This window comes from Oreochromis aureus, linkage group 2 (assembly GCF_013358895.1).
Source record: "Oreochromis aureus strain Israel breed Guangdong linkage group 2, ZZ_aureus, whole genome shotgun sequence".
Classification (NCBI taxonomy): domain Eukaryota; kingdom Metazoa; phylum Chordata; class Actinopteri; order Cichliformes; family Cichlidae; genus Oreochromis; species Oreochromis aureus.
The window spans coordinates 19,614,517-19,642,371 of NC_052943.1; the positions used below are offsets into that span (position 1 = coordinate 19,614,517).

General features: G+C 41.1%; 2 protein-coding genes across 4 annotated transcripts; both read right to left on the reverse strand.

Moving 5' to 3' along the window:
* Positions 1-107: 107 nt before the first annotated feature.
* Positions 108-13,804, reverse strand: sfxn5b (sideroflexin 5b). Of its 2 annotated transcripts, XM_031741496.2 has the most exons (14): positions 13,642-13,803; positions 10,264-10,332; positions 6,912-6,989; positions 6,700-6,726; positions 6,537-6,591; positions 6,417-6,442; positions 6,214-6,267; positions 5,946-6,002; positions 5,795-5,860; positions 5,555-5,645; positions 3,853-3,968; positions 3,634-3,719; positions 2,422-2,539; positions 108-2,167 (listed from the first exon to the last, which is right to left on the reverse strand). In XM_031741496.2, the coding sequence occupies exons 1-14, from the start codon at positions 13,696-13,698 to the stop codon at positions 2,090-2,092; spliced, it is 978 nt and encodes a 325-aa protein (XP_031597356.1). In that variant the 5' UTR covers positions 13,699-13,803; the 3' UTR covers positions 108-2,089. The 2 variants fall into 2 exon arrangements, with proteins under 2 accessions (XP_031597356.1, XP_031597357.1); XM_031741497.2 differs by lacking the exon at positions 10,264-10,332 and having other exon boundaries at positions 13,642-13,804.
* A 1,129-nt stretch (positions 13,805-14,933) lies between these two features.
* Positions 14,934-27,179, reverse strand: LOC116321578 (rab11 family-interacting protein 5). Of its 2 annotated transcripts, XM_031741460.2 has the most exons (6): positions 26,294-27,179; positions 23,837-24,366; positions 21,687-22,296; positions 18,585-21,068; positions 17,586-17,721; positions 14,934-16,228 (listed from the first exon to the last, which is right to left on the reverse strand). In XM_031741460.2, exons 1-6 carry the CDS (start codon positions 26,671-26,673, stop codon positions 15,968-15,970), a joined length of 4,401 nt encoding a protein of 1,466 aa, XP_031597320.2. In that variant the 5' UTR covers positions 26,674-27,179; the 3' UTR covers positions 14,934-15,967. The 2 variants fall into 2 exon arrangements, with proteins under 2 accessions (XP_031597320.2, XP_039476336.1); XM_039620402.1 differs by lacking the exon at positions 18,585-21,068.
* Between the last annotated feature and the right edge of the window lie 676 nt (positions 27,180-27,855).

Here is a 27,855-nt window from a genome sequence, read left to right on the forward strand (position 1 = left end):
CAAGAGAGCCAATTACCACGGAAACCAACATAATACAGAATCCCTTACTGTAAAAGGTGGAAAAGCATCCTATAGCAACATGAAGTAAAGAGTGCAGACACTTTACATACAGTAAAACAGTATTTATTACAGGCTATATAGTAAAATAATATCAGGTTTACATTGTTTGACTAGCAAACATTTGCAATAGTATCAGTGGAAGTATTACACAAAGAATTAAAAACAGTCAGTTGTGTAGTATATGTTATGGTTCTATTTCAAATTGTGTACAAAAGAAGCAATTCTTTAATAATAAAACTGTAACTTGACAACAGTCAGTAATGGAGCAAAATGACCTTCATACAAGAAAATGTAATGCCATGTTTTAGGAGTTCTTTCACATTACATGGGTTAAAATCACTGGCATGTATCAACTGCCAGTTTAAAACTTGTATAAACAAATGTACATCTATAATAAGACATCTAGAGTGCAGCTACTTAACAGGGGCTTCACATTTTTACATTGTTTCATAGTGAAAGTTTCTCTCGTGAGAGTGAGTCTCATTGAACAACTTAGTTTGCATGCAGCTGACTCCTTTCCATCTCCATAATCAGATTATTATCAGCTGATAGTTAAAGCCAAACAATACATATCAAGAAACTGCAGTTCAAAAGATATTTTCATCTCATCTTTTCAGCCTTAAGTCATCCCACCCAGTACATTTCACAGCCACAATACATTAGATTTATGTTTTTAATTAACCTGATCAAAAAAAAACAAAAAACTAACTACTTGTATTTTCATTTTATATTTGCCTCTACCTCAACAGGGGCTGCAGATAGATAGTAGCCAGTAAAAGGCAAAAGAATTAGATTTTTATCTTAAAAGACTCATAATGATCCTAATATATTGGTAACTAGTATGTTTTGTCATTCAATATAAAGGACTTATTCTGCACGGCTATATTACTGAACTACTGAAACCTCTTCCTTACTGTCAGTAAACAAGAGGAATTTTTTTTCAAATATATGTGGCTCAGTATGGGCACTGTAAGAACTGTGTTTCCCCTATGAGGGCTGTAATTAGGAGGTTACTGCAGCAAATCTCTTAAAAATCTAACTAAAATCTGATCACAGCACAAGCAACTCTGGACAACAGACTGTGAATAAACATCACTCAACTTAAATTAAGGTTCCTTTTTTTAGAAATAAATCTAATTCCTCCTTTCAGGCAGGGAAAACCTTTCATTTGCAACATTTCTTTAACTTTTTTAACTTTATTGGATTATGGTGCTGCTCTTTATGCATGCATGCACCACTAAAGAAGTTAGGTACCTGTGTGCTCTTCTTTATTAATGGCTGTGAAAATTGTGCACACTGGTCTTTGTACTGCTATTAAGTGGCTACAGCTTAATAGCAGTACACAGAACAGTGCTTAACAGCAGTCTTTGGACATGCACGTCGCTGTTTGTCCAACGATTTTTGGATTCATAAGCTTATACATGTTCATATCTCCCTGGGCTGGTTTCCTCTCATATAATCAATACTGCATTTGCTTTCAATATATTTTACAAATGTTTGTCCCAAGATTCAAAAACGAGTGAAGGAATATTTTTACTGTTTTGGTTCATTTGCAGCAATTTCAAACCAAAAAGCTCAAACAAACTGGCTCTGCACGGCATACACAGTCCCCCAGTCACAGACAGACAAAGTTAGAGATGACGCAGTGAGAAGAACTGTACTCATGTGGACCAACAAAGAATAGCATATCTGTAGGGAACACTTATTTATACAGCATTAAATAATGAACTGATGCTAAATCTGACTTTACAGTGAATAAATCAGCATTTTTATACAAAGAGCTCTTAAAAAGGAGACGGCAGAATAAAAAACCTCTCAGAAAACTATGATTTAATAACTGCTGGGATCTTGATAAATGCAGAAACCAGTTTAAAAAGCAGTCTTTCCTGTGATAAAAATGCAGCACATAGTTCCCAAACCTGTCGACAGGAGGAACCCTGCAGCTGAGATTCCCTGACAGCTATTCACACTGCAGCCTCATTTTCCTCCTGGCTCCCTTTACTCTCCTCTCCCACTCCACCACCATCCATCATAAACCTTTGTTGTAGGTCACCACCTTGCAATCTGTTGCCATGGCAATCTCCGGCTCAAGGCAAGACACCTCGATCTGCCAACAAAAAAAAAAGGAGAGTGAAAGAAAGCAAAACAAAAACCATGAAACCAAATGTAAGAATTTAGCTCTTCTCTCCTTCTTTAGCCTTGAAAGTCATTTAGATTTTTAATTAGATGCTGGAATAAAAGGATGTGGGTCGGGGCTCTGCATGTCAAGCTGTGTACATGTAATTTGAATTTTTGCACAGCTGCTCCCTGTGCCATCTGGCCTTGAAGGCAGCAGCCCGTCTAACAGTGTATGTACTGTACCTGAGACATCTGGGGGAACAGACTGATGGCCACGGGCAAGGAGAGGCCAAAGGTAACTAGGCACACAACGCTGTGGATGGGCAGCAACAGCCTGCGGTTGCTCTGCAGAAATCGCAGCCTACACAAGTCAAGGCAGAGATAAAAAAGAAACGTGAGCGTGCTGTGTGGATCGATCCCAGATGACTCCTGCAAAGCTATGAGTTATTTTTGGATCTGGAGAAAAACATCATGTGCAGATTTGGGGGAGCTATTTCTGCACAATTGGAGGGTGTGAGATTTATGTGTGTGTGTGAGAGAGAATATCATAAATCTGACTGCAGATTCTTCTTTAAAGCCACAAAGTCTGCTTTAGTCTTCTATTTGTTCTTATATTGTCTGTCTTTTACTCTTGTGACATATGACTGAATGGATAGTTTAGTAAACACTTTGGGGCACAACACATGTCAGCTTTGGTTCAGTACACACAAAGATTTTTGCGGCGTATTTTTAGACCAAAGACCAAGTAGACAATACTGAAAAAGAGCACAATTAAAGCAATAGTAAAGCAGTCCCAGTTTGCAGCACAATGACACAAAGGAAACTACTGTAATGGATTTATTGATTGCTGATTGTGTTAGAGTCTGACTTTGGATAACCATCAGGAGGCAAAAACATCAAAGCTGATAATACAAAGCCCTGCATCTGCCAGATTATTAAATTATACTGTAATTAAAAGGCTAACTGAGGCTTACTGTTCTTTTGCCATGATTTGATTTAGTCACAGTCATACTGAAGTATCACCAGCACTGCATAAGGCTCTAGTGTTACTTCAGTTTTGACTAAATGGGTGGTCACTGCATTTTTTTGTATTGTAGGTTGAATAAAAAGCATCATTACCCACAACAGCATTCATAAACGTAAATATTCTATATTAATACTTTTTTTTTTCATTTGCTTTTCTTTTTTGTTTGATTTGTTTTGTTGGAAAACTTACTGCATTATATTTTTCATTCTGATAACTTTACATGTTTGAGGTTTGTGCTGTTACTGTTTAAACTGTGCCACATCTCTCTAGGAACTTTTGGTAGCAGCTTTATGTACTTTTCTAGACCAACTGATGATCTTTCATCAAAGAAAAAGCAACAACAACTAACAACAACAAAAGTAAGTCACTAGTTGCAACCCTAACCCTAACAGGAAAAAAAAGTCTTAACAATGTATTTCTGCACAAACCTCTCGAGGTAGGACATAATGATGGGGGGCAGGACAAAGATTGGCATTGGGAGGACCACACGTGTAAAGGCAGTTTCCATGATTGCCTGGGGATAGAGAACATTGTGCACATGCTCCATTTCAAACACTGAGTTTAATTTTTTTTTTTTTTCATGAAATCAGATGGCGTTTGGATTTCAAACGAGAATCATGCATGCAAAAATGGAAAAGAGCCCTCACATGTCTTGCAGCAATTTTGGAGGATCCCACAATGTTCCCGTTGTTGTCAAGCACATCGATACCCTCGGATAGCTCATTGTGTCTCATCAGGCCCACGTTACAGATGTTTGCACTAGCTGGAAAGGGAGAGGGAGAATTATAATGCATTTTAACCAGAATCTGTGCAGAGACTGACAAACAACGACTGCAGCCACAGAAGTTGTGACTGTAGTCTGTGCAGCCACAACACACAACACCGTGGCTGTTCAAACAACAAAAGAAATTCTTTACCAGTGAACTTAGCCCAAACCAGGACACTAACATTACTTTCTCCATTACCATCACTCTGAAATCCTGTCTCAGAGTGACGAAGATGCTGAAAAGATCATGCACTTATTAATTCCAGGCATGACTATTGTAATGTATTATTAGGTCACTTTAAATGTCCCTGAAAAGCTTTCAGTTGATCCAGAACACTGCAGTGCAGTAACTGAAACTAGAAAGAGAAATCACATTTCTTCATGTTCAGTTTCTCTTCACTGGCTCCCAGTTATCAGAATTGAATTCTCATAACAGACATAATCAGCCTCCATCTTATCTTAAAGACCACATAGTACCGTATTACCCTAACAGAGCATCGCCCTGTGACTGAAGGCTTACTAGGGATTTATGCTTCAGTGGGAAATCTACACCATTGGTATGTCATAACTGCAAACTTCTTTGAAACCCCACACCGTAACGGCATAACCCAACCTGCACTTCCCTAGAAATGTAACTACATTTCAGGTTGATGCAGCTTGCACCTATTGTGATTGGTCTATTCAGCACTGTCCATTCCTCTTATGTATTTCCAGTTACTTTTATGGATTACTGAAATTATAAGAATAGAATTGAGCGAATGTACAGAGTGGTTCCCAGCATTATCAAAAGTAGAATATCAGATACAACCTTCAGCTATCAGGTCTCTCTGCTATGGAACCAGCCCCAAATTTAGGGGCTGACTCTCCTGACTCTAAATTTCTTTCAAATTTAGAGTCAGGAGACAGACAAGCCTAAGATTACACCTGAAATGTACATTTTTCATAAAGCTTACAGTTCATGCTCAATTAGATGATCCTTCATCATCCTTTAGTTATACTGCAAAAATGTTGGGTTGCTGGGAGCTTCTAATGATGCACTGTTTCTTCATCAATCATGGCGGATGGCTGCCCCTCCCTGAGTCTGGTTTCTTCCTGTTAAAAGGAGGGTTTTTTGTTCCCACTGTCGTCAAAAGCTTGCTTGTAGCGGGTAGTGTGATTGTTAGTTTCTAGCTAATATTCTAGGATATAAAATGAATTAATGCAGCACTTTTTGGTTCTTTAGACATGAGAAACTTTTCACACACAGCTTCATTCAGAGCTAGAAACATTCAGGAAACATACAAAAATAACTTAAACTGATATTAAAGTGTTGAACTGATGTTAACCACTTTAGTACAAAGTACCAGGGTGTTCAGTCAGACATGAAGCTGACAAAGAAGAAGAAAAGAGAGGCATGTCTTGGATGAATCTGTAGAACTGCTGATGTTCATGTGAATAACAAGTTCAATAATAAAATATCCTAGCGCAATTACAAAACTCTGAAATTACTTACTATATCATTTTTAAACAAGATATAACATCAACCAGCAGAGGGCCACATGAAACCCACCCTCATCATAACAAAGGCTCCTTTGAAAACCTACCTACAGCTGGAAAGGGGACAAATCTCTGTATTATCATTCTGGTGGCAGGATTCAATTTATTGGCCTTCTGAATCAGCACATTCAGTCCCACCTATAAAATATGAAATAAATATCTGTTAAATCTCAGGTAATTCCAAGTAAAACCAGGTTTTTATACAGCTACAATGCTGAAGTTAAAACATCTGCAACATGATAAAAGTTATTCCCAAAATAAACTGTATTAGTATTAAACCCACTCACTGCAATAGACACGGCACTCGTCACAGCTCCTGCGTAGCCTTGAATAAACTTGGATGTTGGTGTAGGCTGAAGAAAAACAAACAGTGTCACAACATTTGTATAGTTATTTTTTGCATTTTTTAATTTAGTTTGCATGTATTCGCATTTTTACCTTTGTTGCATTACGATTCGCATAGTTCACACAGGCATTGTGACTCTGGTTCAACCACTGAAGAAAAAATGAGGGAGGAAATGAGGGAAGAGCCAGGTTTAAAGGATGAGCGAGTAGTGTTAAACAGAGCAGCAGCACTTTATTTTACAATGTCCCAGTGTATAACAGGTGATAAAGCTTTGCATGTACCCAGTAAAAGTGCACTTACCAGATGTTCAAAATGGACAATAAATGCAATGATTTACAGTAAGCATGTTATTTACAGTACCTGCCATATAATGGTAGACACCACAGTCTGATTTGGGAGAAGAAGGCCAATGACCTAGATGAAATCAGGGAATAGGAGCTTATTTTTGGACAAAATAAGTTCAAAATCTCCTTTCATCTGTCCCCAAATTTGACCGTGTTCATGGACATCTGCACATCTAAGTACAGTTCTATGAAATGCATGGGCTTTCATATGTGACTTACAATTGGTGTTCCAAATGGTACATAACCTGCACAGTGAAAACATGATTTTCAGTGTAGACAATGATGATACAATGGATCAACTCAAACAAGTTCCGCAAAGATCTTCATCTGAGGCCGTACCTGACATTCGAAATGGCATGAAGATCTTCTCTCCTGTGTCAGGATGAATGATGGCCTGCGTGCAGAGAGCATGAAAGCTTCCTCATGCCGCCAGCAGCCCAGAGACTTGAATGTATGAAAGGGCAGTAAACGTGGGCCAACTTACGTCCGATATAATACTTACCTGTTTGATCTTCTGTGCTTCCCACAGCTGAACATGTGAGCAATGCAATAAACCAAAAGAACTATAATTAATTACTGGGTATTATTATAAACTTCCTCAATTTTCCTTAAATGGATGGAAGATGTTATTCAGTTTGCATTTTCTATATTGTGAAAAGAATGTTGTGATTTCTTTCAGGAACAGATTGTGTAATATTATGTCGTAAAAAGTACCTGAACATCAGACACTCCAGGTGGAAGTGAGCCATGTTTGTAGTCATCAAGGAGTTTGATGCATTCTTTTAGCCGTTTCTGTCAGCAAAGAGGAAAAAAAATGGTACAAGAATTAAAATATCTGTTTGCAGGAACAAGATGGTGTAGAATATGGAATTGTTCTATGTTACTGCAGATCTATACCTTAACTTAACATATACAGGGAGTGCAGAATTATTAGGCAAGTTGTATTTTTGAGGAATAATTTTATTATTGAACAACAACCATGTTCTCAATAAACCCAAAAAACTCATTAATATCAAAGCTGAATGTTTTTGGAAGTAGTTTTTAGTTTGTGTTTAGTTTTAGCTATTTTAGGGGGATATCTGTGTGTGCAGGTGACTATTACTGTGCATAATTATTAGGCAACTTAACAAATAACAAATATATACCCATTTCAATTATTTATTTTTACCAGTGAAACCAATATAACATCTCCACATTCACAAATATACATTTCTGACATTCAAAAACAAAACAAAAACAAATCAGCGACCAATATAGCCACCTTTCTTTGCAAGGACACTCAAAAGCCTGCCATCCATGGATTCTGTCAGTGTTTTGATCTGTTCACCATCAACATTGCGTGCAGCAGCAACCACAGCCTCCCAGACACTGTTCAGAGAGGTGTACTGTTTTCCCTCCTTGTAAATCTCACATTTGATGATGGACCACAGGTTCTCAATGGGGTTCAGATCAGGTGAACAAGGAGGCCATGTCATTAGTTTTTCTTCTTTTATACCCTTTCTTGCCAGCCACGCTGTGGAGTACTTGGACGCGTGTGATGGAGCATTGTCCTGCATGAAAATCATGTTTTTCTTGAAGGATGCAGACTTCTTCCTGTACCACTGCTTGAAGAAGGTGTCTTCCAGAAACTGGCAGTAGGACTGGGAGTTGAGCTTGACTCCATCCTCAACCCGAAAAGGCCCCACAAGCTCATCTTTGATGATACCAGCCCAAACCAGTACTCCACCTCCACCTTGCTGGCGTCTGAGTCGGACTGGAGCTCTCTGCCCTTTACCAATCCAGCCACGGGCCCATCCATCTGGCCCATCAAGACTCACTCTCATTTCATCAGTCCATAAAACCTTAGAAAAATCAGTCTTGAGATATTTCTTGGCCCAGTCTTGACGTTTCAGCTTGTGTGTCTTGTTCAGTGGTGGTCGTCTTTCAGCCTTTCTTACCTTGGCCATGTCTCTGAGTATTGCACACCTTGTGCTTTTGGGCACTCCAGTGATGTTGCAGCTCTGAAATATGGCCAAACTGGTGGCAAGTGGCATCTTGGCAGCTGCACGCTTGACTTTTCTCAGTTCATGGGCAGTTATTTTGCGCCTTGGTTTTCCACACGCTTCTTGCGACCCTGTTGACTATTTTGAATGAAACGCTTGATTGTTCGATGATCACGCTTCAGAAGCTTTGCAATTTTAAGACTGCTGCATCCCTCTGCAAGATATCTCACTATTTTTGACTTTTCTGAGCCTGTCAAGTCCTTCTTTTGACCCATTTTGCCAAAGGAAAGGAAGTTGCCTAATAATTATGCACACCTGATATAGGGTGTTGATGTCATTAGACCACACCCCTTCTCATTACAGAGATGCACATCACCTAATATGCTTAATTGGTAGTAGGCTTTTGAGCCTATACAGCTTGGAGTAAGACAACATGCATGAAGATGATGATGTGGACAAAATACTCGTTTGCCTAATAATTCTGCACTCCCTGTATAAACAAATTTATTCACAGTACAGCAGCTTTCCATCTATAAATACACTTGAACATCACTTTGCATTTGACATTAAAATATTTAAGACTGCAAAAAAGCTTTACCTTGTAATTAATTTTGAATTTTATCAATTATTTGTTGTAGGGTTATAAGAAACTTTTCCATCATGTGCAAATGTCATGTTTAGCAAGTTGATAGTTGAATTTTTGACTTTTTTTTCTTGAAGAAGTCAAGCAATTACTCCACTGTGACACGTTTTAAGATGTCCAAATACAAAATGTTTTCAGGAATCAGGAATATCATTGTGAAATATGACACACAGATACGGATATATGGAGTTTTGTTTATTGTACAAACTGAGGGTGAAAAATTGCAGAAAAACCCTGAGCCCCTTGCCCACACAGCGAGGGGACCTGGTGGCTCAGTTATGCTGTGGAAGGGGGATTTTCCTGGAATGGTTTAAATCCACTTGTCCCATATTCAACTTTATCCTCTAATAAAATGTTTCTGTCCTCATGGGAGTGGTGTCTCAGGATGTCAATGTGACCATCCAAAGAGCACGAGGGGTCCCTGAATTAGAGTTGGATGTCTCGAGACCGGTCTTGGTCTCGAGACTTTTATGTGGTCTTGGTCTTGTCTAGGTCTCGACGGACTTTGGTCTCGGTCTTGTCTTGGTCTCGCTGTCTCGGTCTTGCTGTCTCAGATCAACATAGTGGTCGAGAGATTTGGAGTCAACAGTATCCATGACACACAACGTAACGTTCGATAATGTGTCATGCGCAAAAGCATCAGCTCTAAGAGCCGTGCTTAGAGAGTGCTTTGTAGTGAATCGGAAGAGTCGACTCCCATTGAGCGAGAGCCGGCTCCTCACTTAATTTCCCTTCGCTGCTCAGCTCTCACACAGTGGCTCAGCTATGCTCCAGTCCCTCCATATTGTGGCCAATCACATGCGAGGATATAGGATAATATCATTATGTGAAAAACAGAGAGGGTGAGAGACGCGACAGTCAAGTGGAGCGTGCGTCTGTCCTCTCAGTAAGTGAGTGAGACAGTAGACAGCGGTGAGGAGGGCTGTGCGAGTGCATCGCAAAAACACATAAATATGCCTGAGACCCGTAAATGAAGCAGCATCTGGCTGCAGTTTAAAGACTTTTTTGTCTCAGTCTCGGTCTCGTCTCGACTTTGTTTTGGTCTTGACTCGGTCTGTCTTGGTCTTGTCTTGGTCTCGATACCCTCTGGTCTTGGTATTGTCTTAGTCTTGGTTTAGGTGGTCTTGACTGCAAGTCTACCCTGAATTGGCTGATGGGTACGAAAATGATGAAACGTATGACATGAGCTTCACTATCATCCGCTCTCAACACAGTTGAACATAAAAAGGAGATTCACTATGTTTGATGCCACTCTCAGCCATCATCAAGTACAATGGCAGAACATCTTTTGTAAAATGCGATGTAGAGACTCAGTGCCGAGTTGCACTGAAGCAGTTCTGGCAGCCCGAGATGGCTGAACATCTTACAAAGAGACTTTGTTGTGTTTTTCCTTTAGTTTGTGACCTCTCTGTACAACTGGATGTTTTAGAGAAAATGTTACCTCTGAGACAAACAGAGTGCTCGGGTCAATGATGTCTACAAAGTGTCTCAGTCGACCAAAGAACGAACCCTGAGAAAGACAGCATGACAGAGTTAATCCTTAAAAATAGCAGGAAAACATGTTTTCACTCAAATACACACAACCAATTCTACTTGACTTGTTCATGATCATGAAAAACACTGTTTTATCTGCCTCACAGCTACACTGATACAGTAACAGCTTCACACTATTTATGTGTTTATAACATCACATGTCTGCATCCTGTTGTTTTATACTGACAGAAGAATATTTGCAAGGTCAAAACCAAGGTTCTGAAACACAGAAATGAATACACATGATCACGTTAATCAAGTGTTCAGCTACATTTTACTAACACAATTACTAACTGTTAATTATATTTTGAAGAATTCATCACACTGTTTTAAATATAATTGTGGTACAGACATACAGAAATCCCTCCACTGTGTTTTCATGCACTGTCTTTGTGATAAACCAAGGTAACTGTCTGTAGCTTCGTATTTACAGTAGAGATATGAGAGTCCATTTCATCGTCTATCTCTCAAGATCAATAAGTGTATTTGCCAAAATGTCACACTGCTGTTCTAGGCCTCTGTTTAAATTTCCATGCAGGTCAGTGACTCCTAGTTTGCTCTATTTGCTACATGAAGAATATAGTTGAAAGGTCTGTCTCATTAGAGTAAAATGTTTTTTGGGGGGGTTTGTGCTCCAGAAGAAATGTCTACTTCAAAATGTAATTCACAACTTCTTTGCGTAGCAGTTTTCTTATTATCATATGGAAGGAAATAATGCTGAGATGTAAAAGCAAATTATGTATTTAAGATTAAAGTTTGGGGGAAATGCACCAGCAATCTGCACATTTATTCCAGTAAACGTTCCTCCCAAGTGAGACTTGAAGCTGCTGGTCAAGCGCCCTGTTTTCTGTTCCCTTCACTGTCTCTACATCAGCATGCCAATTGCTAAGTATGTGTGCCAGCAATCTGAAAAGGCCCAATAGGAGCCTGTGCCAAGAGTCTCTTTGGCAAACCAGACGGGTGAAAACATGGCAGCTTCAATCAGATTCCGTCAGAGACATTTATCAGAGATGAAGGGAGGAAAACACAGCAGAATGACAGTGGAACTGACAAGTCTCTATTTTCATTACCTCTCTAGCACCAGTTTCAAATTGAAATGACTGGAAACAACCTTCTGTCCTCATAAAGACCGTAGGTGTATAAATCTATCCGTATCACAGCTCTGGGTTTTCTGTCACTGCCTCATTCCCTCATCGCATGTCTCCTCCTCTGACAGGCCATATGTGCTGCAGTGCTGTTTTGTAAGAGTGGGGCGAAGGGAGGATCCGTGTGAGGAGCCCGTGTTAATTATGCATGAGTTTCAGCTCCCTGGAGAACACACAACAAGGCTAGCAGAGATGGAGCGCGGCACAGAGCACAGACAAACCAAGCAAGATTTATGCTGATTCAAGGACTGCCCTAATTTTTAATGCTTTGATGCAAAGAACTAAAAGTATTGCAGCACCTTGAACAGCCCAACATGAACTGCAGGTTACTGATGAAAAATTAACGGCTTTGTGAGGATCAGAGGGAAAAGAGCAACGAAAAACTAATCGCGGGGCCGAGCTGGGGAGCCTTCGTGATGGTAATCAGTTAAAAAAAATTATAAATATCCTGAGACAAAGACTGTTAATAAGCTGTCACTTGGGCAGTCTGTGAACAATGCAATATCCTGTACTAATTGGTGCGTCCATGAATGAATTATGAAACAGATCCGGAGGCACACTCATGCATACAGTGCTTCAATCCTCCTAAATTAGATCAAGAGAGACAGATTGCGAGAGACAACATTAATTTGTGTCTCTTTTGGTCTTTTTGTCTGTTTGACGTCATCTTGTGTCTCTTTGTGTTGTTTTACATCTCACCGTAGTCATTTTGCGTAATGCTGCATCCCTTCATTATCCTTTTGTAACTCTTATTTGCTGCTTTATATCTTTTTGTGGTCATTTTTGTAGTTTTTTTGGCAGGGGACGGGGGTACAATTTTTCCAGGGATTTGCTATTTAAGTAGCATGGGGGTTCCACTGGTTAGCACTTCTGCACCACTGAAAGAGGGTCCTGGGGTTAAACCTGGTTTTAGGGGCACTGGGTGTGGAGTTTGCATGTTGTCCTGGTGTTTGTGCAAGTTTTGTCAGAGAGTGCCAGTTCCTGCCTGTACTGAAAAACACTCCAGGGTAGGTCACTCCTGCAAAACACAGTGCCTCTTGGTTAAACTGAATAACAAGTTAAGAAATAGAATGGAATAATAAAATAATATCTGAATAATATTTGAATGATTTCTGTGACTCTTTGTGCATTTCCTCAGTAAACGTCTGTCACGTCAAATGTACTTGACCTGAAAACACTTCAGTAGTTGTGGGAAAATTTTTGCATATTTTCCTATATATTTTTTCTGCTGTCATAATAATAAGTGTATTGGTCGCTCATGTGAGTTGAGAGAACATCAGATTAAAAGCAGTTTAGTGTGACTTTAATTTACAGACTTTAATTTACACTCCATGCATGAAGACCTTACTCTGTGCATTGACATTATAACGTAAATAACTCCCTTAATACTGCTGTTCATTAAATGGGAATGACCACAGAATTAATTAGAGATGCGAGTTTAACTTGTCCTCAGCGTGCCATCGGAGTCATGTGAAGGACACATTATCTGTCAGGCCTGACTACTGCAAATTAATTTACGGAGGGAAAATTCAGTAATGAGCTTCAGACACTGGTGGAAGTCCAGTAACCTCGGACAAAGTGGGAGCAACAGCAGTCTGCAGGAAGCATCCTGGGGGTCAAAAAAAAAAAAAAAAAAAAAAAAAAAGTTTTATTGGACTGGATTATTGTACAAGATGTTCCAACAGATACGTTTTTGAAGCCTAGATGAAAAGTGAAAATAGGAAAAGCCAAACTCAGACAGCCAATTATCGTGAAGATTTGAGAGAAAACGACCGACGGGGAGCTCTCAGTGTGTTGACTGCAGATCCGAACAGTGATATAACCGTGCATCGAAGAGGCGTGGAATCTCATAAAACACTGATATGGCACTGCCGACGAGAAATCATTTCCACTATAAAAACTGCAATAAAGTCAAAACTCATCCATCTCAACCAAGTTCACTAGCAGCTGGAAGTTACTGCGGTTTAAATAAAGGCAACGAAGAATCGGATCACAAATCAAAGCCAACTTTGTGCCCACAAACTGCCTCAGCATCCGGAACGGAGCGGCTGCAGGGCGGAGGATGGAGCTGTTTTCCACCGAAAAGCCTGAAAACAAAATCCCATTAACGGATGGTTAGCGGAGGATAGAGGGGGGCTTACCTGGTCGTATCGGGGTCTCCCGAGCTGGAATGCAGGACACGCTGCGGATTCCGCCATGACACTCAACTATTTATTTATTAATGAACTGAATCATGAACGGATTTCCAAGTACAGCGAACTACATTCAATGTGTAACTAGTGAAGCAATGTGCCGCTAAGCCTGCCGGGAGATGTAGTTTTCCCATTTGCATTAACGCTGGCAAAGTTGAAGCGCATGACTACACATCCCAAATAATCGATTAGGTGAACGCTATTGCATAACTGTTCGGATTGATCTTGGGGAGAGATAACTGCTGATGCCACCATAGGTGTCAGATAGACCCAATTACTCATAATGTGAGGGGGCGTGGCCTGACGTCTGCAAGGAGTAATGATCGGCCTGGAGCGACTTAATAAAGAACCAGCAGCCACAATCTATGTTATCAGTCACCGCACTGGACACTTTCATTACCTCTTATCATGCAGTGGAGAGAAGCAAGACACTGCCGCTTAGGAAATTACTTCCATCTCAAAACAGCCAGAAAAATACAAGAGATTTTGTTTTTTCTCCTCTTATAACGCTGATACATATGAAGAAAAATAAGAGGAAACTGAGAAAAATAATAAATAAGCCAACTGTGGCATATGGAGCGAAATGTGCATAATAAATTTGGATAAATGACACTTCCAGCGTGACTTTCAAAGCATTCATTTTTTCCCTATAATGTTTAAGGATTAGGGATTACTTAATTATGAACACTGTGAATATGCATCATATAGCTTTATTTGTTTTTCCCCTAAAATTAAATTTTAAATGCAATCTTCTACTATTACATAAGGAAAAGATAAGGATACCCCTTCTACGACTGCAGTTACATTTTATCTGCTAAATTTTGTGAGCCCCTTTCTGTGTGTACAGACTGTTCCTTCTAAACAGGAACTGTGCCAAACCTGATAAAGCCTTTGTTTTCATATTTTACTATAATCCAGCATGTCACAACCTGAAACCAACACTTCCAGAAGGACAATTACGTCGTCACTCCTACAAAGGGATGTGTTTGCCTGGTCTGTGGAGTCATGGATGCAATTTTCTAGTGAAGTTGCAAATTCAAATGTTGCAGAGGTCCCTGCTGAACCAGCAGGTTTCCACCAAAGCTGTAAAGTCAGGAGTGCTCTCTAGCGGAGAAAATAGGCATTGCTGCATGACTTACCACATACAGCACCGTTTGCAGGACGGCATTGATTTGTCACTCTGCAGGCCAACTGCACTTTGATCAGTAGCAAAAACAACATAAGGAGTGTGGAAGGTTCGGCTCATGTGCACTTTATTTTATTATATTACAGTACTGCGGTCATGTAAAGCATTGCAAGTAGCTACAGTCACACTAGAGTGGCATTAGGTATGATGTTATTATGACAAACTTTATTTGATAGAAATAACTTATAATACTCTGAATTACTGAATGTTTACTCTGTTATCCCTACAGTAAAATGTTACAATTTCAACATAAACAGACAACAAAAGCTTAAAAATATATTAAAACATTCTGATTATTTTAGCCTGTAAAATTCCAGGAGAGGGGGAGAGCACTGAAGAAACAGAGTATTTTTATTGCAAATGCAAACTGTAAGTCTTTATCCTCTTCAGTCTTTTCTGACACAAACATAAATGTTGTTCTTTTGGTCATCATACAGCAATGTTAATGCAGAAACAGTCATTTTTTTTAATATAATCCACTTTGCAAAGCAGCAGTTTATGTGTTGCTACAACCTTTATTCTTAAATACGATCTAAAAATATGGTGTTAGCTCAAGTTAACCTCCGTGGATTCATTTCACGGGACTGATAAAACAGCCTTGTGTCAAAATTTAATTCTGACTGTAAATCCTACATTTTTTAAAGTGTTACTTGAGCTAACATCATATTTGACCAGAGCACATCAAAAACATTTCCAGAATTTTTTTTCTGTATCCTATTTTTTTATTTTAAGCACATGTGAAAGCAGTGACTTTAAGATTAAATTGACAACAGCTGACTACTTTAATGCATTCTAGTAAGCATGAGTAAAAGAATTTTTTGCTTCTGCTTTGATAAAAGCTTTTTTTTTCTGCTTTGTCTGCTTTCTGTTTGTACCAAATTGGGATAGTAACCAGCATGCATGTTGGGTAATATCGTGTCTACATCAACAGGGCAGTATTAGCAGTGAGAAGACCTGGATGTTTGTGAGATCGGATTTGGTGGAGATCTGCCTCCAGAACAGTTACATACTCCCATCCATAAATAACAACTTTCAATAATGCAATATCCTAGAGGCCAGAAATACACCAATCACACACTAGCTCTGTCCTCACTTGTGCCTAGCACGCACTTGAAGCAGCGTTGGCGTCTGCTCCATGATCCGCAGTAACAGATTATCAATGTAGTCCTCCAGGTCTCGAACCTGCGACTTGACCTTCTTCAGCTCGGCCTCACATTTCTCCAGCTGCGCCTCCTGCTGCTCCGAGGCCGCTTGCTGCTTCTGCATGTCCATCTCCTGCTGCAGCAGCAAGGAGATCAGCTCCATGTTAGTCAGGTGCTGGTACTGGGCTGACCTGTCCACCATCACCTCCTGCAAGACAGGACAAAGGAAAATAAGGTTTCATATGTGAAAACTACCTGTAAACAATCATATTTAGAGGAATTAACTATATTAATTCGCATTCTTTCTGGGCGTGACAGCAAATGTGTTTATGTCTGAACTCAATTCACTGTGTTTATGTTAACCTAAACATTTCCAGGCAGCGCTCTCTAAGCATCTCAGAAAGAAAGGCAAACTATTCTTTCTGTGCCAAATGTGATTGAAACGATTGATGATTAACAGATCCCCGTGTTAAAAAGTTAAACTGGGACATTTTCATTTGCAGGTGGTTAAAAAAAATGACATGAGTCACAGGAAACAATGAGGTCATCACAACAGTTATGGTCCTGCAGTGCAGTTATTAGCGCCATGTGCACTGCTGGTGCCAATAAATGCTCATGGAAGCGTTAAACAGTCACAAACCTAATGGCTTTCTGTGATTTAATATGGCAGGTTAATGACTTAATTCTTCCACTGTTTGCACAAAGTCAGACTCGTGCAGTGTTTTGAAAATTGAAATGGTGAATTAGAAACTAATGTAACAGTCATGAGCCAAGTTCTGACCAACAACTGACCACACATGGGGCGACATTATCCAGTGTTATATTAAAAAAGACAAAATCATATTGCTGATTTGCTGGTCAAGTTTCCCCGATGTGAGAAATGCTTGAGTACAACTGTGATTTTAAATCCTCTGCAGTTTGAAACATTTCATATTTACTTAAACAGATGCAGAAACGTAAAAGAGAAAAGTTCTCCTGCAGAAACAAATAATATGCTCATGTAAGTAGTTAGAGATATGAAATTAATTCCACACTTGTGTTCAAGCGAAATGCTTATCTAGGTCAAAGAATTATGCCACACCTAGAAGGCGTAATGGGATCAGTATTTCTCTCCTAGTGTTGAAGGCGATTTCAGTTTAACAGGGGGGTGTTAGGAAGCAGCTGGTGCACTGTTCCTGTGGTGCCCTGATGTATTATTCAAACAGTCTAGAGCAGCGGTCCCCAACCCCAGGGCCACGGACCAGTACCAGTCCGTGAGTTGTTTGCTACTGGCCCGCGAGAGTTGAGGCTTGTGTGTGAAATTTATGGTTTTTAGGGGTTTTATCAGTTTTTAGCATTATTTTTTTTTTCGTTTTTATCTTTAACTCGGTTTCCCTGGGTCTTTTCCCGTGTGTTATGAATAATCTTTTTTTTTTGGTATCGGTACTGGTTTTATTTTGTTGTATTTATCCGCAACACCTTAAAGGCCGGCCGGACATAAACCAGTCCGTGGCGGTAAAAAGGTTGGGGACCGCTGCTCTAGAGTTCCTCATCCCAATATGACAAAGAAGTATTTTTAGCAGTACCTGACTCTTCTCAGGTTCAGCTGTCACTTGATGAGCGCTGCGTCCAGGGTTGATAGTCGACTTGAGCTTCTCCAGAACTGAACGACCCTCCTTCTTCTCTGATTGGCTAGAGGTTATTGGCTTCACTGGGTGAGGCCTGAAAAACAAAGGGGTGAGCACTAGCATTTCCACACCGGTTCAGCATAACTGCTTCTCAATGGTTTTCCAAGTCCAAGTCAAATGATAGCTTGGCATTTGCTAGAGAGGTTTACCACATCTGAGACCTCACTCTTTGAAGGAAAGATATGCAGCACATGAACATTTAAAATAAAGGTTGGAGCACAGCATGAAAAGCTGCAGCTGTCCAGATCGAATTTCAGTGTAATTTCTTTGAGCTCTATTGAGTCCCGCTAAAAATTCTAACCCCATTCCCAAGAACAGCTGGGACACAAAACACATTTTTGATTTCCGAGTCTCATAAATGTTTAATGCTCAACACCAATGACGCTTCTGGCTGCCTGCCTTACTTTTGTACATGACAAAAGTACAAAAATGTAATATTTTTGTGAATAAGGTTAGAAAAATGCACATTTTACTACATTAAGCCACACTTTTTTGGTGCTGTTTACATATGTTACTCTTTAGCAGAAAAACTAGCTAAATTTAGGCACAGCAAAGTGTGAAAAAGCAAAAAGAGAATAAATAAATAAATAAAAATACAATAGGCAACGACAAACTGAAACATGAGATGAATAACATAAATGTGCAGCAAAGCCAAGAGCAATACAGCAGTAATCATCCAATCGCTTTGGATGAGAAGGCAGAACTTATATATGCAAATGCATTCAACAACAAGCAAGCCGGACGAGCAGGAAACAAAACTATCACAGCAACCAAAGAGTTAAAAACAACAACACATCCCAGTTATATATGTGCAAATCATGGCTATTGTCAGGTCTTCTAATTTAGTACAGCTTGTAAATAGCTACACAGGTGATGTCCTAGTGTGAGGATTCTCACCTGCTCTCCTGACGGGGCAGGTTGCTAGCTGTCTGTGTCTCCTCAGGCAAAAGTGAGTGGCGTGCAGCGACCAGGGGCTGGTCAGTGGTGAAGGTGGTAGAGTAGGAGGAGGTGTAGGGGGCCACGGCCAGCGTAGTGCTGGCTCCAGCACTCGGCCCCACGCTTGAGGGATGCATGGACGGACAGCAGACAGGTGTATCAGCTGACAGGGAGAGTGCAGACAAGATGGAGGGAGAAAAAGGGGGTTCGTGCAAAGATTGCCCAATCTTTGCCTCGCAAGGGTTTCTCGAGTTTGGCGCTACTTTTGCGTGGAGGTCTTCAAAACTGATCTCAGAAGGTTTTCCTGTAACGCAGTTTTCTTTAAGACACGCTGCTGTTTTTCCTTTTAAAGATGTAGCCGATGTTGTGTTTGAGTCTCTGTGACACGTTTGGTCATTATTGTTGCTACATTCAAGCAAACCTGCCTGTTTATCGAAATCAAACGAGGAAGAAAGAATTGATTTAGAGGGCTGATATGATGACGGTCCTTCACTGATTTCTGAAATGTTTTGCACAAGACATAAAAACTGTTCAAACTCTCTGTCTCCACTTTTGCTTTGGCTGTTTGGGCTGTCGCTGCTGCTCTGTCGGGACACTCCCTTTGGTCTAAAACGTGCACTAACTACCCCTGAAAATGACTCCGGCTGGTTAGGTTTACCTATCTTGGCTTGATTATTGCAATTTTCATCAAAGTCCTTTTGTGTCTGGTTAAAATCATCATAGACATTTCTTCTTTCTTCTCTGCATTCAGCAGCTGGTAAAACACAGGTTTGATTTTGTGACATCAAAGCAGTCATTTCTCGGCTGTTTACCCTCGAGTTACCAAGCGGTGCTACATTGTTCAGTTCACTTCGATAATCACGGCAATTGTCTTGGCTGACTGGAGCTACTTTGCACAGCTTATTGGAAGATATTTCAAATGAAGAATTCATCTCGGGGATGTAAGTGTCCTTCAAAGTAAATATCTCCTCAGGTTTGGTTTCCAAGTGGTACACGGCCACCTGTGAATTTTCAGGCAGTTGCTGTAAAGTCCCACTTTTCAGGGTATCGCCAACCTCCGAGTGCGAAGACCCATCAGAATCAATAAAACCAAAGTCTGTATTATTCACATTCATGTTCAGATCTCCTAAAGTTAGCGAGAAAGAGATGTTATTGTTGGTGCATGTCGTTTCTGCTAGATTCGTTTCCAGTATGTCTTCTCCTGGAGTGGGAGAAATACCTAGCGCCTTGGCATCTGCATGTGAGAGAGTAGTGGGCGACATTTTCAAAAGATCTGCAACGGATATCTCACTATCGAGAAGCATTTTAGGCCCTGAGCTCTTAGACGTGATCTTAATTCCCGTAGTTTCCTCGGCGTTAAGCGATAAACGATGACTGTTTACTTTGCATTGTCCATAATTTCTTCTACACACACGTCCGTACAAGTCTTGCTCGAACAACATCCCTCCCCAGCAATCAGTCTCGTCTTCCAGAGGTTCATATTTGAACTTTTTGAGCTTGTCTTCTGGCGTAAGCCCCGGAGAAGTAACGTTTGTGTGCGACTGGGAGTTCAGGCTGAGGGATTCGCTGGTCTCGCTGCTTGTGTGCGGGTCAGGAGATATGTTGTTTCTTTTACATTCTCCTTCTCTTCCACGCTGTAGTGAGGCCACACCGGTCTGAGAGAGGAGGTAGGCTTCTTTATGGACAGCTAGCTCCTGACCTCTATGCAGCCAGCCATCAGAATAAATCTCATTCACTGATGTTCTTAAAAGTCTCCTTGGAGGCAAAGGTGGAGGCTCCTCATTACATGTTTGCAGTTCTTGTGCATAGTTACTGTTATTGGCCAGGGGATAACTACGTTTACGAGATGAAACCGGGCTAGTCGTCGGCTTTTTTTGGGGAGGACAAACTTTCGGGGAATTGAGTCTGCTAGAGGCAAAGGCATCAAATGAGTCGTCCCATTCTCCAGTACTCTCTGACCTGGAGCAAGGGGCAGAGTGATTGGGAGAATTTGGTGAGGCCACTTTGGGCGATAATGCAGGAAGTGATATCTGCCTAGCTACTGCCCTTGGGCGCTCCCGCTTTATGGAAGCCATATTTGTGGCGCTAACTTCATGAGGAGTAGTGGGCGTGTAGGGCTGGGCAGGCAGAGTAGTGTAATGAAAGGGGGATGAGCCAGCAGAGGAGCATGGTTCAAAAGGAGGAGACTTCTGCAACTCTTCTGCTATGAGCTCCTCAAAAAAGGGATTGCGCTGCATACGTGGGAGGAAAGGATTGGAAAGGGAGATGGGGGCTGAGGAGGGGGAGGAAGAAGGGGTGAAGACATTGATGTAACTGCAGTCATCGGGTGAGACATGACCGGAGAGAGAGGCAGAGGGAGAGGAGCACTGAGGAGGAACAGGGGAACGAGGAGGGAGGGGAGGGGGTACATCTGAGCTGCGTTCTACCTTAGGAGAAACTTCCAGCCTGTGAAGGAAATAGGGCACAATAGTCCTCTTAGTTAATGATGTGCCAGGTAACCAGATGGGGAACATTGTTCGTACAAAAACAGAAAAGATAACCAGAATACAAGCTGATATTCCTCAACAAAAAGAGGGATATTCCCGCTTAACGTCAGTCTTTAAACTTCACAAGGTTCATGACAGACTTATGGAAAGAGTAACGTAAAATAAAACAAAGAAGCAAAGCACATCTGCAAAATAATCAAGCAACGAAAAGTAACTATCGCACTTAGCCATTCAAGCACCAACTGCACTGGCAGCTATTCTGTTGGGTGAGCTCATATCAACATGGAATGATATTCTTCACATCCTTTTTCAAAACCATTCGCAGAAAGAAACACACTCTGGGTAGAGAAACTGGCAATGCAGGAGTGCTGTTTGTGGAAAATATAGCATGAGGTGATGACACAGCATGGTTGTAAGATGGAAAAAATTATGATTTAAATCAATTCCATTTTCAAATGAGCAGGCAGAAGAGTGAACGCTGAACCCAGGACACCCAACTGAATACAGGCCTCTGTTGTGCCTGGATCATCAAAGTGTCTGAAGCGCAGACACGAGGTCGTAAATGAGCCCAACTCACCTTGGTTTGTTCTGGGATTCACTAGAGCCAAACCAGCCTCTGAGCCTCCCCTCTGATGTGGAACCAGCATGGCTGAGTTCTGACTTAGATGGGAGAGAATCACTCCTTCCTCCAGAGAATAACGTCTTTCTTAGCTTCTTTCCTTTGTCAGCTGATTCAGCAGCTGAGGAGACTGTCGGCACGGCTGCCTGCACAGCGCAACCCCCTATCTGAGCTTCTTGAATAGAAGCAGACGATGCCTGAGCATCTTTTTCTTCCTCTTTTTCCTCTTTCTTCAGTTTGTCAAAGGACCAGCGTCGGCCCTCTGCAAAGGAAGCTTTGTCCTCACTTCTTTTGGTGAGATTCTGCAGCGAGCGAGAGAGCGGGGAGCATTTTTCCAGCAGAACCAGTTTGGACGAGAGCGCTCCAGAGCTCTTTGGGGTCGATGGCTCAGAGTCATAGACATGGCTTCCATTTATACACAAGGATGACTGGGACTGAGTCATGGTCTGTCCCTTGAGTGACTCGACTGCAGGATTGGCTCGAGGGAAGGCCGTTGTGATCTTATTAGCTTCATCGCTGAAGGCGCGCTTGTGAGTGAGAACTTTTGTGGTGTGCTGACTGGTGAGCACTGTCGAAAAGATGGGAAAAACAGGTTAATAAAACTAAATAAGGACTTCTTTCATACATCTTTGTTTTTATTTGAAGACAAACAAAGCTTTGTATCTGTATAACGCTGTGTATCCGAATCTATATTTTGAGGATGATCCTTGGTTCTTTTTTCTTGCTTTTTTGGTTTAAAGCGGTAATGTTTGAGTTTTTGCCACTAGGGGCAGCAAAGATCACACTATTTCTGAACATTTAAGCAGGATGGTAAATGCCTTCTTATTTCCTGATACAGTTGAGGCCTAAAAGTAATTGGACAGTTGATTGACAAGCAGTTACATGACCGATTGAGGCCTGTTCTCTTGTTATTTTATCATAAATTGAACAGATAAAAAATCCGGAGTTAATTCCAAGTGTTGTACGTGCATTTGGTATCATTTTAACTGGAACTCTCATCATGAATTCGATTGAGATATTGATGAATGCAAAGGAAATGATCATTTGGTTGAAAAACGTAAGTAAACCTATCAGCGTGAAAAGAAAACCCAAGGACAGAGAAAAGTATGGAGAGGACTCATGATCTGAAGCATACCATCACCTGTTAAACATTACAGAGGCAATGTTATGACACAGGCATGTATTTTGGCCACCAGGACTGTGTCACTATTGTTTATTGATGATGTGACTGCTGATAGAAGAGCAGGAGCCCAAGAGTTTCTCAAGGCAAAGAAATTGAATATTTCTTGAATATAGTTTGATAAACAAATGCAGAGCTGAATGCGGATAGACCCACAAACCAGCAGTGATTAAAGGCTCCAGTAAAGGCCCAGCAGAGACTTTCAAGGGAGGAAACGCAGCACTTAGTGACATCAGTTGGTATTGGACTTAAGGGGGTCACTATTTGCACTATTTCCACTTATTAAAAATAACTGTTATATTTAAAGTTCGGTCAGTTTTTCAGTTCATTTTAAGGTTGCATTTGTTTTTCACAATCCAGACTGAAAAATATAAAAAATGTATCAAATACTTATTTGTATTTAATCATATGCTGATATCAGGCATTACTCATATCTAGACGATGGCCCATACATAGTTGGAATTGCCTTTGAAGCCAGTCAACAAATATCTTAAGTTTTGTGTTTGTACCATCCTTCAGGGAAACTTTGGGCTGTTTAGCTTCTAAGTAGCGATGCCATACAGATAACTGTCTGTTCCCTTTTTTGTGCTTTTTTGTCAAACAAACAGCCACGTTTATGAGGAGAGATAAAGATTACTAAGATGTATGATGAGATATGGAGGTCATTCAAAAAAACTATTTTTGGTCGAGACTTTTTAGATCCCGATGTACACAAATCTAAAGAAAATCCATGTTTGTTAAAAATGCTGTATATTTCAAATAAATGTGATTTTTTTCATCTGACTTTTGTTCAATAAAAATAATTTTTTTTGTGATGTTAGAGTAGGTGGAATTTGTGTAGCATGGCTGCTAACCAGCTATAAAACAGAAAAAAAGGTTTGTTTTTTTCTAAATCTGTGTTATGCACTTGAACTATTTCAAAGCCTACCTTTTTTTGCTAAATCTGTCTCCCCATAGTGAGAGTCAACCCTCACTTTGCTAGTGTAGATGGGGGAACTGGGAGGGTCTGACAGCAGATCCAGACTGGGTGGAGGGCCAAGGTTATCGCTGGCCATGGAAGACAAACTACTCTCTGAAGCCAGAGACGAACACGACCTGGTGTCAGACGACTTCCGCAGCTTGCCTTTGAAGAAATCCTTCATCTTGCTCCTCTTCTCCTCTGCTACCTCCACATCACGTGATTCCACCACCCCTACACTCTCCTCTCCAAATGGCTGCCCCAGGGATCCCGAAAGGGCGGCGTAACGGCCCGGCACGATGGCTGATGAAGACTCCATGTCCCCCCTCTTCCTCCCTGTGACACGATCCTTGAGCTTTCCAAACGCAGAGCGAGGTTTGTCCTTCATGGTGAGGTCGAACATACTGGCTGTCATGTTGTTGCGGGTGAACTGGACTGTTATCTGGAGCTGGCCACGTTCCTTCTCCTTTCTTCCTGCCTTCGAGTTGAGCTTGAACCATCTGCAGAAGTAAAAGAAACAGAAATCCAATACAGCACGTGAGCAGGATACTGTTACGATATCTGGTTAAAGGAACTCTACCAACAACAACAACAAAAAAACAAAACAAAAACAACCATTTCCTTTTGGCAAGCCCTTCTGAATATTACATAACCTGAAAATACTGGTTCAGGGATTGTGTCAAACTGCCTTGGAAAAACTGTTTTGTAAGCCTCAGAGCAGGAGATCATGACTCAAATTCCTCCAGATCTACCCACCTACACCTGGCATGCATGTATGGACAAAAAGACATGGACAACATGAGAGGTAAACTAATAAAATCCTTCCTCTGTTCATGCCTCCTAAAAAGTCTTGTGACTTGACCAGAGAAGATGTTACAGAGCCAAAACTAACAGCAGGGATCCAGCATGAGCTTCACAGAGCGTAGAGAGAGAGGCGAGAGGGCGGAGAAGCCACAATTAAAGCCAGATGTGCTGTATTGTTTTACTCCATTCTGCTCTTCAGTGTTAATAGTGGAAGAGTATCACACGAAAGTCATGTATCCAGTCATGCCACCTGTGCCACAGCCGAGCTCTCGAATGACGGAATATAAAGATGAAGGTCAGTAACAACTAAAGATAAGAACGCACAGCGGCCTTCTTCTGCTCACATGGTTTAATTTAAAGTTAAACCAGAGCCCTTTGGATTGGGAGGAGAATCTAGCCTAAGTGGGGAGAAAAAGCTAGAAAAAAATCAGCTATTGCGCAAAAAATTTGCATTTTTAAGTATATTTAAAATATAAATGCATATAATGCTTAATTCACTATTTTAAAAGGTAGACGTGTAAGAATGATCCTTCTATAAACATGCGAGGAATACTGTTTCTGTTAAATAACTTTCAGTCACATAAAATCATTTCAAAGCATCAAATAGGATGTCTTTTTTAGAAAATGCATGCGTGCATACAGCTGTAACATTTTGTTGTCTTTTCTTCAACTGTATTACTGAAAACCAAAAAGTGAAGATAAACAGCTTTTGTTTTAAAAAAGGAAGGCAGAGTTCATAATCTGCAAAAAGCATTATAATAAAATAATACTGGAGCTTTTGTGACAACTTGACAGCCAACAATTGGATGCAGAAGTCCTGCGGAGATTGTGACTCTATACTACCCCAGAAATACTGGTTCTCCAGCTTGGCCAGCCAAGACAGTGGGTTTGATTATAACAAATGCACTTAGTGCGATACACTTCATGTAGAGGAACTGTAGTCTTGTTTGGCCAATATTTTGGCCTTCCACTTCAACTGGTTGTTATCTTATCCTGAATATAAGCGTTAATGGGTTTCTAGATAGAGATAAATATTGTGGGAACCTATTTACAGGTCATGTTTTTATTCTCCTACAAGTTGGAGAAAATGTATTCTTATTATGTTTCCTTTGAAATGATGTGGGATAAAGATGGAGGCCTTCTGGCTACAATGGATCTGAGTGAAAACTGCATCTGTCTCATATTTCTGCGGTGCATTGTGGGAACTGCTGCTGGAGTGTCTCTGTACTGGGACAGGAGGCCAAAGAGCCAGCGTTTAACGAGTTTTAAAGGCTTGGCAGCTTTCTAACCTCTTCGTCATCCTGCAAAAACAGCACATTTGATTTCACTGCTAAAGTCTCCTGTGGAAGGAGCTGCTGCATTTTGGGCTGTAATGTTGCACATGACAATCACTACTGCGTGAGATGGAAACTATCCCCAAGATCTTTCATGAACTACATGCTTTTAATGAAGACCTGAAAGTTGCACATCATTCTCCTGGAAAACCTATTTAACATAATCTTGTCATAGTCTGACAAAAAAAGAAAAAGAAAATGACACATCACTTCTTTGTGGGCACTAAACTGAAAACAACAACAACAACACGTTTGGCATGCAAGTTGCACTAATTAAAAGCCAACCTACTCGTCTCTTGGACACACTCCATCATGAAATATCTTATCAAGAGGTATAATGGTTTGACCGAGGAACACATCCAGTCCGATAAGCACTCGGTGCATGACCGTGAGGACCAGGTCCCCGCTCCCCGGGGGGTAGGCGCTCCGGCCGCCATCCTCTAGGATCCCGGGGAGCAGCTCGAAGCAGCACTCCTCGTTCCACACGGGCACCTCCGCCTTCTCCACGAGGCCGGTGGTGTACTTCTCCTTTCCCACCTGGATGATGGTGTAGAGGTAGCGGCTGCCATGCTTGCCCTTGGTTCGCAGTCCCTTTGCGCGGAGGACGGTGACATTCACATGAGTGGGCACCCATCTCTGATCATCGTCCAGATCTATCAGTGACATCATCTTGCGCCGCTACAAAGGGGCCCTGCGTGTGCGACAGCAGTCGTTAATTCTCTTAGTGGCGTGTTTTATCAGTCGATTAGGAGATCATCCCCCTTCACGCTGTGCTGGAGTTTCCGCGCTGCGCAAAAAAAAAAAAAACCTCTGCAGAAAATGTCCAAAGTCGGCCAAGCCTCCGAGGGTTTATCCGAGGTCACTTTTCAGACAGCAGACTCGGCTTGTGCTCAACTTTCAGCTTCGCATACTACCATAACTCAATAAATGCAAATCCCGTTAAGTGAGCTGCGTGCTCAAAGCATCCATGCTCGGCTCACGTCGCATCAGTTAGTTTACAGTCCACAAATCTGCCCAGCGTTTACGGCCCGCCCTCCTCCACAGGCCCGCAGACAACCAGAGAGATGCCGCAGAATTAAAGAGGAACACCCAACAAAGCCTCATCAGATCCACCGACACGCAGAAGCTCTGCTCAGAGCCGCCGTCAGTGCGTTTGAGCCAGAAAGACCAGCTTCAGCAGCTTCGCTTAATATGCGGGAAATGGACTTAAGTTTCTGGGCGGAACCTCCTGTCAAAGCCAAATATTCTGCAGCTCATCCTGTTTATTCTGTCTTTTAGTGTGTTCGCCTGTTTCCAACCAGTCTTCAGGTCTAATTTGAGTGCAAGCTGAATGTAAAACCAGTTATATGGGCCTCCATGTCACAAATTGATCGGGTTTTGTAAATGACAAATGAAAACTGATCAGTATATTTGTATTTTAATTTGAACTATTTATACTCTTAAAAGTGATCAAACATTTTTTTAATGTATGAAAATATATTGCTAGCTCTTTTTTCTGTGAGAGCTCTACTTCCGAATATCAAAATTGAAAAACAACAACAATAATAATAAATTGATATTAGTTGGGGAAAAAAATCCTTTCCCGAGGACATTATCCTGGAGCTGCAGCGCCATCTAGTGGATTTCAGAGACCGCTCAGTCATACATGCAGTTTACATAAGTGAGACGCTGTAGACTTCCTAATTTTATGCGCTGTTTACCACAAACTGATTCCTTGATATCTCGGTTACATTATTTAATTGTGATAGAAATACTCTCATATTTATGCAGCTGAAGTTTACCTGGCTTACTGGGTCTAAAAAAAAAGGTTAATATAATGTTACGTTAGGTGATCATGTCCCTTAAGCCACA